The sequence below is a fragment of the Bos javanicus genome, chromosome 3, assembly GCF_032452875.1.
Source record: "Bos javanicus breed banteng chromosome 3, ARS-OSU_banteng_1.0, whole genome shotgun sequence".
Lineage (NCBI taxonomy): Eukaryota > Metazoa > Chordata > Mammalia > Artiodactyla > Bovidae > Bos > Bos javanicus.
In genome coordinates, this window is record NC_083870.1 from 117,999,136 (window position 1) to 118,012,122 (window position 12,987).

The 12,987-nt window shown below is 50.2% G+C and overlaps 1 protein-coding gene across 1 annotated transcript; it reads right to left on the reverse strand.

The window, feature by feature from the left end:
* Window positions 1-2,090: 2,090 nt before the first annotated feature.
* Window positions 2,091-2,477, reverse strand: LOC133245235 (large ribosomal subunit protein uL23-like). Its single transcript, XM_061413181.1, has one exon. It carries the CDS (start codon window positions 2,475-2,477, stop codon window positions 2,091-2,093), a length of 387 nt encoding a protein of 128 aa, XP_061269165.1.
* Between the last annotated feature and the right edge of the window lie 10,510 nt (window positions 2,478-12,987).

The following is a 12,987-nucleotide window of genomic DNA, read 5'->3' on the forward strand; positions in this document are numbered from 1 at the left end:
GAACCGGGGTCTCCTGCACTGCAGGCAGGCTCTTCGTGTAAATGTCGTCATCTCCATCTCTTTCCTGGCCCCGCTGCCCCCACCCCCACTCCCTAGTCACCTGGAGCCATGTCTTCCCCTGCCCCCCCCACATGCCAGCTCCTTCCCACAGGCAGTGCTGGAAACCTTCCTGGGGGGCAGGTACCACTTCTGCTGGGACGCCTTCTCTTCCCTCCCAGCTAAGTGGTGGCCTCCCCCTATCCCCTGTGCTCTGCACCCTGGAGGGTTGTTTTCCCGCTCAGGAAGAGCTCCTGTAGACGCTGGTGATTTAAACCCCATAGCGTTGCCAGACAGTACAGGATGCCTAGTTGTATTTGAATTTCAGATAAGCAAGGAATAGTTTGTAGTGTAACTGTGTCCCATGTAATAGTTAAATTTAACTGGGCACCACATATTTTTATTTGCTAAATCTGGCAATTTTGTTTGGAATGAATTTGGGGATAAAATTAAAGCTTTTACAAATATATAATTCTGTCAGTGGGAAATCTGATCTATAGATAGGGATGGGGAGTATTTTGAGAAGCAAACAAAGTAGCCAGAGATACATTGTTTTTAAGTTATGAAAATCGAATGAAACTCTTCTAAATTAGCTATAAAAAGTATAGTAAGCTTCAGTCATCTCCCAGGTGCTCGCCACACATGCCTCTGAAAATGGTAACCATCAAAAAGCCTGAAAACATACGAATGTTCAGCAAAATATTTTCCTAAAGCCTGACCTGGTGTATTTACTTATAGATTTACTTTTTGTGTTGTTTCAATCAACATCCTTTTTTTGTCATTTCCTTTCCATTTCAAGCACTTCCTTCGGTCATTCTTGAGGGCAGCTCTGCCGTCGACAGATCCTCATGGTTTTCCTTCATCTGAGAATGTCTCGGATCCTCTTTCATTTCTGAAGGGCATTTGCACTGACGGTTCTGTTCAGTGCTTGACAAATACTGTCCTACTTCTTTCTGGCCTCTGCAGGTTCTTTTTATTTATTTGTCTTCATATAGTGAAAGCTTTCATATCTGGAATTAGCCAGCTGGACTCAGTTTCAGTTCAGTTCAGTTCAGTCGCTCAGTCGTGTCCAACTCTTTGTGACCCCATGAATCTCAGCACACCAGGCTTCCCTGTCCATCACCAGCTCCTGGAGTTCACTCAAACTCACGTCCATTGAGTCAGTGATGCCATCCAGCCATCTCATCCTCTGTCGTCCCCTTCTCCTCCTGCCCCCAATCCCTCCCAGCATCAGAGTCTTTTCCAATGAGTCAACTGTTCGCATGAGGTGGCCAAAGTACTGGAGTTTCAGCTTTAGCATCATTCCTTCCAAAGAAATCCCAGGGCTGATCTCCTTCAGAATGGACTGGTTGGATCTTGCAGTCCAAGGAACTCTCAAGAGTCTTCTCCAACACCACACTTCAAAAGCATCAATTCTTCGGCGCTCAGCTTTCTTCACAGTCCAGCTCTCACATCCATACATGACCACTGGAAAAACCATGCCCTTGACTAGACTGACCTTTGTTGGCAAAGTGATGTCTCTGCTTTTTAATATGCTGTCTAGGTTGGTCATAACTTTCCTTCCAAGGAGTAAGCTAATTTCATGGCTGCAATTACCATCTGCAGTGATTTTGGAGCCCCCAAAAATAAAGTCTGACACTGTTTCCACTGTTTCCCCATCTATTTCCCATGAAGTGATGGGACCAGATGCCATAATCTTCGTTTTCTGAATGTTGAGCTTTAAGCCAACTTTTTCACTTTCCTCTTTAACTTTCATCAAGAGGCTTTGAGTTCCTCTTCACTTTCTGCCATAAGGGTGGTGTCATCTGCATATCTGAGGTTATTGATATTTCTTCTGGCAATCTTGATTCCAGCTTGTGCTTCTTCCAGCCCAGCGTTACTTATGATGTACTCTGCATATAAGTTAAATAAACAGGGTGACAATGTACAGCCTCAGTTTAAATGATCCCAATTTTGTCAGCAACATCCAAAGCACCGTGGTCAGAAGCCAGCTGAACAAATGCCTTCTTCTCTCCGTCAGCCTGATGGGGATGTTGACCTCAGCCACGTCAGTCTTAGAGCCTCTTCACGGCGTGTTTAGCTTGGTGCTTGCTGGCCTTGAGACCCACAGTGAACTCCGCTGCATTGGTTTCTTCTGTTTTCCTCAGGGCTGACTTGGTGGTGGGGGAACTTGACGATGGCATAGTGGTCAAGCTTGTTACTCCTGGGAGTGCTCCTCCAAGGACATTTGGGCTTCCTCCTGAGCTACAGTGTTTTTGGCCAATGGAAGGTGACGCCCGGATCGTCTCTCTTTTGTGGCTGTGGACACCTTTCAGCACTGCTTTCTTGGCCTTCAGGGCCTTGGCTTGGGCTTTGGGAGGGGCGGGGGCTTCCTTCTTCAAGTTTGGCGCTGTCTTTGTGAAGAGCTGGCCTCTGCAGTTTCTGATGAGAAACCATGTCATTCAGGTGGCTTTCCTCATAGAGGTTACGTGTTTTGGTGCAGATTTCTTTGGGTTTATCCTCTTTGGTGCTTGCTTAGGTTCTTGAATCTGTAGGTTTGTGTCTTTTGCCAAGTTTGGGAAAATTTCAGCCGTTATGTCTTTGAGGATTTGTCCGTTTGCCCCTCTTTCCAGGTCTCTGATGATGTGAATGTGGCATCTTTCATTAATAATCCCACAGACCCCTGAGGCTCTGTTGTTATAATTTTTTTAGTATTTTTTCCTGTTGCTGAGATAGATAATTTCTGTTGTTCTCTCTTCTAGTTCACCTCTGCCTTCTCTACTCTGCTGTAAAGCCATCTGGTGAGTTCCAAAAAAATACCCCCAAGCCCCTCAAACTTTGGTTATTATATTATTCAGTTCTAAAATTTTCATTAGCTTCTTCTTCATATCTTCTGTTTATTGCTGAGGCTTCTGTTTTTTAAATTTATTTCCAGTGTATTTATGATTCCTTGTTTAAGCATTGTTATGATGGTTGCTTTAAAAGCCTTATCAGGGAACTGCCCTGTGGCTAAGACTCTGTGCTTCCAATGTAGGGGCCAGGGTTTGAGCCCTGGTCAGGGAATTAGATGCTGTATGTTACAACAGAGAGTTTTCATGCTGCAGCTGAAGAATCTGCGTGCCACAATTGAGAATCCCACGTGCCACAACTAACACCCAGCATAGCCAAGTAAATAAATAAAGTTTTTTAAAAAAAGGTTTGTCAGATAATTCCAGCACGTGTGTCATCTTGGTGTTGGCATCTGTTGCCCATCTTTCCTCATTTAAGTTGAGATTTCCTCAGTGTGACTAGTGATTTTCAGTTGTATCCCAGACATTTTAGGTATTCAGGATTTTATTAAAACCTATTTAAGCAGGCACCCTCTGCTACCTTGTCACTGGGAGAAGGGAGGGTGGCCTTGTTCCTGTCAGGTGGGCCTGAGGTCTGGGTTCCCCTCTTGGCCTCTGTTGACTCCATGGGGGCTGGAGAGGATGCCTCCCCTGGGACCCGTGGGGCAGGGTGGCTGCCCCGTCCCCATTGGGCAGTGGTGAAAGTCTTGGCTCTGCACGAGGCCTCCTCTGACCGTGCCTTGAATGATGCGAAGCTGATTTCCTTTTTGAGGGGAGGCAGGCACGCTTGGGTTTTAGTTCTCTGGCCAGGGATTGAACCCAGGCCCTTGGCAGTGAGAGCGCTGAGTCCTAAGCACTGGGTCGCCAGGGAATTCCCTGCTGTTTTCCTTTAGACTACAGGGCTTCCCTGGTGGCTTAGATGGTAAAGAGTCTGCCTGCAATGCAGGAGACATGGTTTCGATCCTTGGGTCGGGAAAATCCCCTGGAGGAGGGCATGTCAACCCCACTCCAGTATTCTTGCCTGGAGAATCTCCATGGACAGAGGCGCCTGGTGGGCTACAGTTCATGGGGTCGCAAAGAGTTGAACACAACTGAGCAACTAACACTTCAAGTCTATGTCGTAGCTCATCAACTGCCTCAGGGGAAGCCCTCAACCCAGTGTCACCTTGTCACTGATACTCAGAAGGACCTTGAGGACGTTATCATAATCTTTAGGGAAATGGAATGAAAAACAAGAGCAGTGGCTTCGCAGAGTCAGGACGTCAAGCAGAGGCTGCTGGGGCTGGTCTCAGCGTCTGAGTCCCGTATGGTCTTCATGCTGAAGGACATGGATGCACCTGCCCTAAAGCAGGCCTCCCTGTGGACACAGAACCTGCCAGAGGGGCTTCGGGGGCTGCAGGCCTGGGGCCACCTGGGGATCCCTTCTCAGAAAGGCCACCTGTGCTCTGGGCCCTGCTTTCCTCATTTGTGAATCAAGAGGAAGGGCTCTCTCTGGTGACTGACTCTGAGCGTCTTCGGCATCAGCACGCCTGTGAGTGATGGCAAACAATAAAATGACGGAAGGCCCACACAAGTGGGGAAACTGGATGTACTCTGGTGGTTAGCACCCGGGGAGCTTGTGCAGGGTTTGAATGCAGTTTCCGTGAGTGATGAAACAGCATGAAGTTGTGGGGGTCAGCAGTTCACAGGATCACTGTGTGATCTGTCTGATTTGACTCTAGAAACAATTAGCATTTTCCCCCAAGGGCCCTTAAAGTCTAAGCTGACTTCACATATCATCCAGCTCAGTGGGCAGTCATGGGGCATCCTGGGGATGGGGGTGCAGCCTGGGGGTGGCTTGCACGTTGTCCTCAGGGCTGGGCCCTGACTGTGTCCCGGGCAGGCCTGGAGAGGATGCAGTGTCCCCCAGGGCTTCACAGACCTAGAGCTTCTTGGGGACACTGTCCGGTTTTGACTGCACCAGGAGGCACGTGGGTCCCTTGTTTCCTGATCGGGGATGGAGTCAGCGCCCCTGCACGGGAAGCATGCAGTTCTAACCACTGGGTCTCCAGAGAAGTCCCCTGGCCTGCTCCTAACATCGCAAAAGTCCAGGGAAAAAAGTGCATCATCCAGGGGAGAAGAAAGTGCAAACTGGTGTTGGGATGAAAGGAGGACTTTTCAGGTGCTTTAGGGAGAGGAACCTTTGAATCCTTTCTCCAAAATGTGCAGGTTAAGCAACGAGCCATCATGGGATGCAGGAGTGAGTGCTGCCCTGAGGAGAGAAGGGCGGGGCGGAGGGCTGGGCCCTCACTGGCCCTGGGGGAGGTGGGGGAGGAGATGTGTGCGGCCAGCTGGGAGGCCGCCTGCTCCCCAGGGGGTCTGTGCTGTTGCGGGCAGAGCTGCTCAGTTTGGGATGTTTGTGATCACAAGCCTGCATTCAGTTCAGCAGGTAACTGTACCTGTGCAGAGCTGCACGGCTTCTAGAGCCCTAGGGACATTCAGACCCCAGGGGATCTGTCTTCTGCTGGGGGAGCTCTGAGCAGGCACAGCGCGCACAGCCTTTTCATTCTGGCAGGAAAAGAGTTTCTCAGTAATTACCCGCCCCCAGTTCCCAGATGGTGCTAGGGGTAAACAATCTGGCTGCGAATGCGGGAGATGTAAGAGACTGTGGGTTCGAGACTGGGTTGGGAAGATCCCCCGGAGGAGGGCACGGCAACCCACTCCAGCATTCTTGCCTGGAGGAGCCCATGGACAGAGGAGTCCTGTGGGCTACAGTCCATGGCTTTTGCAAAGAGTGGGACACGACTGAAACGACTGCACACCCCCCAGTTCCTCAGAGCCTCTCCAGGGTTTGGACCCCTCTAGCAGCAGCAAAAGGTGTGGGGAAGGGAGTGGGTTGGGTTCAGGCCTAGCAGAGCTGGGCCCAGGTACGAAGACCCTTGAAGAGTGACCGCCTCAGCTCCACCACCCACTGCATTTAATCCAGACCGCAGCCAAGGTTCCAGCAAGTTAAACGGGGCTTTTATCCTGAGTTTTATTGTTCTTTGATATGTAATTTGACCTGATGTAGGGCTGAGAAAATGCATTGTCTTATTTCACTCGTGACATATTTATTGCAGGGAATTTTCAAACCTGTGGGAACGTCTGTTCAGGCTGCTTCCTTGGGAAGAATTTAAAGGGAGACAGGTCAGCTACCGAAAGCAGGGCCGGAGGACCACGGCAGGGAGAGAGAGAAAGACAGTGCGGGAGGAGAGAAGTTCAGGAGAGGGGGCCACTCTCACAGCATTTTACTGCTCTGCTTGTTCTCAGCAGCATCGTTTTCTAGGTAGGCTGCGCCTTCCCGATAAGTTTCTTCCCCCTCTGTTAATGAGATGGGACGGCTTCTCCTGTTCCTTCAGCGCGAGAGGCCTGTCCCCAGCTCTGCGAGCTCAGCCTTCGTCTCTTCTCCTGCAGGCGTGTTGTCCACTGCTTAGGCTCATTTGAGGGGTTAAATGAAGCCGAGCAAGGGATGCCCAGGAAAGGAGCACTGTTTAATCAGGCATCAGGGCTGAGTGTGTGTGTGTGTGTCTGTGTGTGTGTGTGTGTGTGTGTGAGAAAGGGGCCCCCATGGGAAGCCACACTTTAGCAGAAATCTGATCTCAGGGAGGAGTTTTCTAGGAGTGTGTATTAGTCGCTCAGTCATGTCTGGCTCTTTGCAATCCAAGGACTGTAGCCCGCCAAGCTCCTCTCTCCATGGGATTCTCCAGGCAAGAATGCTAGACTGGGTTGCCATTTCCTTCTCCAGGGGATCTTCCTAACCCAGGGATTGAACCCGGGTCTCCTGCATTGCAGGCAGATGCTTTACCGTCTGAGCTGCTAGGGAAGCCCTTACTAGGAGAAGAGTGTGAAATAAAATTCATTTTCTGGCAAGGCAAGAAACATTTAAACAAAAATCCTTCTCTGCCCTAGGGCCCCCTCGCTGCCCTCCCTGTGTGTCGTGTGTCTGCATTCTGCACGGACCAAACCTCCCTGTGGGCAGGAACTCCCGCTCAACCAAAAAGAGCAGCCTTCTCCCAGATCAACAAGACGACTCCTTAAAAGGTAGCATTCCCTCCTGATCTGAAGGGGTCACACGACCACTGGGGTGACACCTAGATCTGGACCATATGAGCTGTCAGTAGTCGGTCATTCGATGTATAGCCCGCTGTCTCAAGCTGAGTCTTGATTTCTAATCCACCCATCAGTTTGCAGAGCTTTCTGAGATGCTCTTGCTAGGTTTATAACCCTCAAGTTTGGTTCAAATAAAATTCTCCAGTTCTTTCTTAGGTTGACTGATTAACTTTTCATCAGTGAGGAGCAGGTCTGAGCATGGAGGAAGTGGGGAGCTTATGCAGACTCCTGGGGTAGAAGGGCACCCAGTTATCTCATTCTTCCCTTCCTCCTTCCAGCCTGGCTGCCTCCTCTCAGCCCCTCCAGGCGCAGGTAGAGACCACAGAGCACCTGCGAGGCCTTGTTAGCACTTTGATCCTCGTCCCACGACCTTGAGAAGCCACCTACTGGCCTAAGTAGGGAAAGCCAGATGGGACTTGCATTTTGAAAGCAGCACTCTGTGGCACTAGTGGTAAAGAACCTGCCTGCCAACTCAGGAGATGTAGAAGACGTGGGTTCAACCCCTGGGTCAGGAAGATCCCCTGGAGGAGGGCATGGCAACCCACTCCAGTATTCTTGCCTGGAGAATCCCATGGACAGAGGAGCCTGGCGGGCTATGGTCCTCAGGGTCACAAAGAGTTGGACACAACTGAAGCGACTTAGCAGGCACCATGCATCCTGGCCATGGGAGCCAGCCTTGACGGCCAGTGCAGGACAACAATTTGACTATTGTCCAAGCTCAGCTTTGATCCTGGCAGCCTGGACCATGCTGGTGGCTGGTTGAGGGGGCAGTGGCAGAGGATGGAGAGAAGTGAGTGGGTCTTAGAATTGCCAAGGAGGTCGGAGCTTCTGATCGTGGTTGGCTGATGGGATAATGAGTGATGAGGAAAGGAAGGTATCAAGCACCGCCCTACGTGTCTACCTTATGGACTCCTTCCCAGGTTGGGCCTTTGTCCTTCTCTCATTCAGTCATTCCTGAGGCAGGTTGAATTGCACCCCTGAAAAGGGTGTGTCAAGGTCTTACCCCGGGACCTGTGAATGTGGCCTTGTTTGGAAGCAGGGCCTTCGCAGAAGGAAATCAGTTAGGACAAGGGCCTACTGGAGCGGGGTTGGCCCTAAAGCCAATGACCGGTGTCCTTCAAAGAGGAAGGAGCAGGAGGTCTGGACACAGAGACTCAGAGGAGACTTGGAGGGGAGAAGGCTGGCTTGTTCCACTGCAGGAGATGCCAGGGCTGCTGGCGGCCTGTGGAGGCTGGGGAGGGGCCTCTAACGAACTCCCCCCAGAACCTCCCGCAGGAGCCAGCTCTGCAAAGCCTTGGCTTTGGACTTCTGGCCTCCTGACCGGTAAGAGACTGCATTTCTGTTGTTTTCAGTGCCATCTGTGGTTGTTGTCATGGCAACCCCAGGGAATGCAATTCTTGGAGCATCTTTGAGCCCCCGCTGGGCAGCAGCCACTGTGCCCAGGAATAGGACCTGCTCTGGGACTTTCACCTGGTGGCCAAAGAGAAACAGGGTGGCTTGTGGAAGGGAGGGGTTGTCCCGTGGGCCCCGGGGAGGGGCTCCACCGGTGACATAGGGACTCTGGCTACCGCATGACATGTCCTGAGGCCTGTAGACCTCGAGAGGAGCGGGTTTGTCCAGAAAAATCTGAAGAATTGGGAGTGGGGAGGGCAGGCTGAGGGTGGTAAAAGGTCATGGTTCAGGGTTCAAGTTTAACCCCAGCATCCTGGGCAAGGTCAGAGTCAGCCTTCGGATGGCACGGATGCCCCTTGGGCCCCCCAGCCTGGGCTCCCCAGGCTGCACCCTGCATGTGCCTTGACCACACATTCTGCGTCATTCCCAATGCTGCTTCTAATGAGCCTCGTTTTCAGCCTCCGTGGCTGCAGGCCTGAGGTGTGTCCACATTCCGGTAATGTGTTGAGAGTTTATTCCAAAGCAGGGAGGCTGCCCTCGCCTTTCGACCGGACTTTGAGCGTGTGAGCCCCTTCTGGCATCGTCAGTTTCACAGACTCCTCCTCGCTGTCTCCCCCTACCCTCCACGGTTCCCGCCCATGGTTCCTGCCTGAGCCCCCCTCCCCACACTCATGAAGTCTGGGGGGAGGGAGGGCTGAGACTGGGCCCACGTGGCTCCACCACAAGTCTCATCAGCCCCTGGCGACCCTGCGACGTTACTCATGGTTTTCAAGAGAATATTAATTTTCACTCAAATTGACTCCCCTTTGGCGGGGCCTGTCCCCCAAAGGCAGCTTTTAGAACTGTTCTGCTTTCCCCTCAAAGGAAAAACACGGCAGTGGCCAGCAGCCTTTTAGAGAAGGACTTCGGAATGAGGAAGTCCTCTGCCTGCGGGGTGCCGCCCATCTGAGCAGGCAGACCCCCTCCCGGATGGACAGATGGATGGACAGACGGATAGACAGATGGGTGTGGTGTAGGTGCTGAGCACAGGGCCTCTGCTCCTCTGCAGAACCAGGAGGCATGAGGGTCAGGAAGGAGCAAAGGAAAGACGGATGGGTGGATGGAGAAGGAATGGAACTTTCCTTCCAAGCTCTGACCGTGGCTTTGGGCCCAAGCGGCTGGGCGGCAGCCGTTTTGAAGCCCCTCCACCGCATTCTCGCACCTGATGCTGTGCATTGGGTGAAGTTCTCCAGTGTCTCAAACCCTCCAGCCACCCCTGGAGGTTGAAACAATGTGCTTTCTTGCAGGAGCAAGTGTGTGGGCAGCTCTGAGGGCTGTGCTCTCTGGACAGCAGCTGGTGACCCCAGTCTCATGTTTCCCAGGTGGCATTCAGCAGGAGGCATACGGTTTCCCATCTGGTTGCAAGAGGTGGTAGGCAGGACAACCCTTGGCCCAGCAATGTGGGCTGCTCCCCCGTGGGGGGGGGCTGGATGAGCCCCCTGTGCAGTTCCTTGTACAGGGCTGGTGTGGGCACTGCTGTACCGGAAGCAACTCTGCAGGTCAGGTTGACCAGATCCTCCATGCTAAGTATAGAAACCTCACTTTTCTTCACGTCCCTTGACTATCCCCCATGGATAATATCGGGCTTCCCTGGTGGCTCAGTGGTAAAGAATCTTCCTGCCAATGCAGGAGATGCAAGATTGATCCCTGGGTCAGGAAGATCCCCTTTAGTATGAAAGGTAACCCACTCCAGTATTTTTGCCTAGAAAATTCCATGGGCAGAGGAGCCTGGCCGGCTACCATCCATGGGGCTGCAAAGAGTCAGCCACGACTAAGCACGTGTATAATATCAGCGTTTTAAATAGTTCTTCTAAAATACATTTAGCACTACATCACATGGTGTTATAATTTGGTTATCAATAATCTGGAAAACTCAACTAACTGGAGAAGAAAAGCCTGTTGTACTTCTCCGTATCTTTTTCTTCCTTTCTGACACCCCCAGTTTCCTTCTTTTGTTGTTTCCTTTATGTTTAGAGAATTTTCTTAGTTATTCCTTAAGGCAGGTGTGCTGGTGACAAATTCTGTTAATACTCATTTGTCTGAGAAGGTCTTGATTTCCTCCTTCATTTCTGGAGGATATTTCCTGTGGTGGGCACAGCTTTTGCTCTGACATGTGAAAAATGTTGTGCTACTTTTTTCTGGACTCCTTGGCTCCTTATGAGAAATCTGCTGACACTCTAGCTGTTTATTCTCTGCTGTAAGATGTTTTTCTCTAGATGATTTCAAGATCTCTTTTTTGTCTTGAGTTTTGAGTTTTCAGATGTGTAATGACAACGTATCTTGGCACAGATTTCTTTGCGTTTATCTTGTTTGGTGTTTGCTCAGCTTCTTGAACCTAGAGGTTCACGTCTTTTGCTGAATTGATGAAGTTGTCAACCATTATATACTTGAATATGTTTCAGCACGTTCCTCTTTCTCCTCTCCTCCTGGAACTCTGATGCCGTAAGCGTTTGATCTCATTATATTCCCACAGGTCTCTGAGACGTTGTCATTTTTTTCCAGAACGTCTTCCCTTGGTGTTCAGTTTGGACAACGTCTGCTGTTCTGTCTCCTGGTTTGCTGAGTCTTTCCTCTGTCTTCTCCATTCCGCGGTTGAGCTTCTCAACTGAACTTTTTATTTCAGTTATTAAACTTTTTAGTTCTTAATTTTCCATTAAAATGTATTTTATTTCTTAGTTGAGACTTTCTTTGCTGAGACTTTCATTTGTTTCGTTTCAATTTTTTCATTTGTTTCAATCATATTTGTAATTGCTTGTTGAAACATGTTTATTAGGGTGGCTTTTAGCATCCTTGTCAGACAATTCTAATGCCTGCCAGCTCACTGTTGACATCTATTGATTTTTTTTTTTTCACACAGTTTGAGGTCTTTCTGGTTCTTGATATGATGAGTGATTTTCATCTGAAGCCTGTGGACTGCTCTGGTGGAGGAGGGGGTCCTGCCGTGTCACTGCCTGGTAGAAGTAGAGGTCTGAGTTCCCTGGCAAAAAAGTCTTTGCTGTTGTAGGTGAAGAGGGGGGCACAGTTTTCTCTATGATCTGTGGCTGCAGCAGAGCAGTCATTCTCTGTGTTTTCTGTCTGGTCAGGCTGCCTCTTTTCTGATCCTTTGGCCACAGAGAACAGATTTTTGTTGTTTTCTTGGGGTGTTTGCCCATTGAGAGTTCTGGGTTTCAGCCTCGTTCATATCCAAGTCTAGAATATATGAGGCAAAAGCAAAGCTAAGCATCCCCTACTGTGCCGTCCCTGGGACCGCGGTCTACCGTCCTCTCTCCACCTCTCAGCGTGTTTTATGTTTGTTTTATATATAATGTTCAGGGTTTTTAGTTGTGCTTAGGGAAAAGTAGATCTGCTTCATCCTAGAAGCAAAAGAAACATGAATTCCTTTTATAATCAGAAAAACATAGGGTGCAATAATGTTTCATCCAATGTTGCATGTTAATTGGGTCGCAGAGATTAGAGAATGAACAGACGACTGCCTTCCAGCTGAAATAAACTCGAGGGAAAACTCAAGGGGCTGGTTGCAACAGAACCGAACAATAAAAGCAGCTCTTTTGCTCATAAACGTTTCTGTTTAAGTATTTTGACCAGAATCACCAATGAAGTTCTGTCTGTTTACATTCATCCGTGACAGAGGAAGGTTGATGCAGGGAACAACTGCAACCCCATGTAGTTCGTAAAATTAATAACTGAGAAATTGGACTCGTGCTTCCCCATTCTTATTTTGCTCTGGCTTTTAGCTAAACCAACGACTATTATTTTGTGCCAGAAAGTCCTTCCCAAAAGGTCTGCTTAAGTGTTCCGGCAGATTGGGAAGGCAACAGAGGGGGGAGTGCGCGGGGACTTCGGCCCACGGCCGACCTGCAGGCTCCTCTCCCCGAGTACAGGCGCCCCCTTCCCACTCCTCCAACCCGAACCGTTTCCTCCCTCGAGGGGAGAGCAGGGATGAGGTTTCCAGATTCAGAAGGAGGCTGGCCATGACCTCGGCCCTTTTTACGGCGCCTTTCCTGGGCAGCGCATGAAGGGGAGAGTCCGTGTGTTTGGAGGTCAGGGTGGGACGGAGCAGGTGCCCAGGTCCCCGCCCTCTCTTCATGCCCTGGTCCTGCCGTTCTCACCGCGACACAGGCTGCACTGATGCAGGTGGGGAGGACGACTCTCACTGACTCTCTCCTCATTGTCGCGGTCACAAGGATGGTCAGTCCCTTTGGTCCTGGGGGCAGCGATGTCCTGCAGTTTGTTCATTCCTCAAACACGCAGAGTGCTAACTCTCAGGCTCCACGCACTCAGAATCACAAGGCTCTTTTTTACAAAATATTTTACTTTTATTTCTGTATTTATTAGACTGCCCTGGGTCTTAGTTGCAGCCTGCAGGATCTTTAGTTGCCACATGTGAATGCTTAGTCGCGGCACATGGAGTCCAGTTTCCCAACCAGGGATTGAACCTGGGCTCCCTGCATTAGGAGCATGGAGTCTTAGCCTCTGGTTTACCAGAGAAGTCCCCATCACAAGATTCTTATTTCCTCTGGTGCTGTCTTCATGGGGAAACATGTCATTGCCTACTTAACACCCACAAGGTGAGGCTCTTCACAGG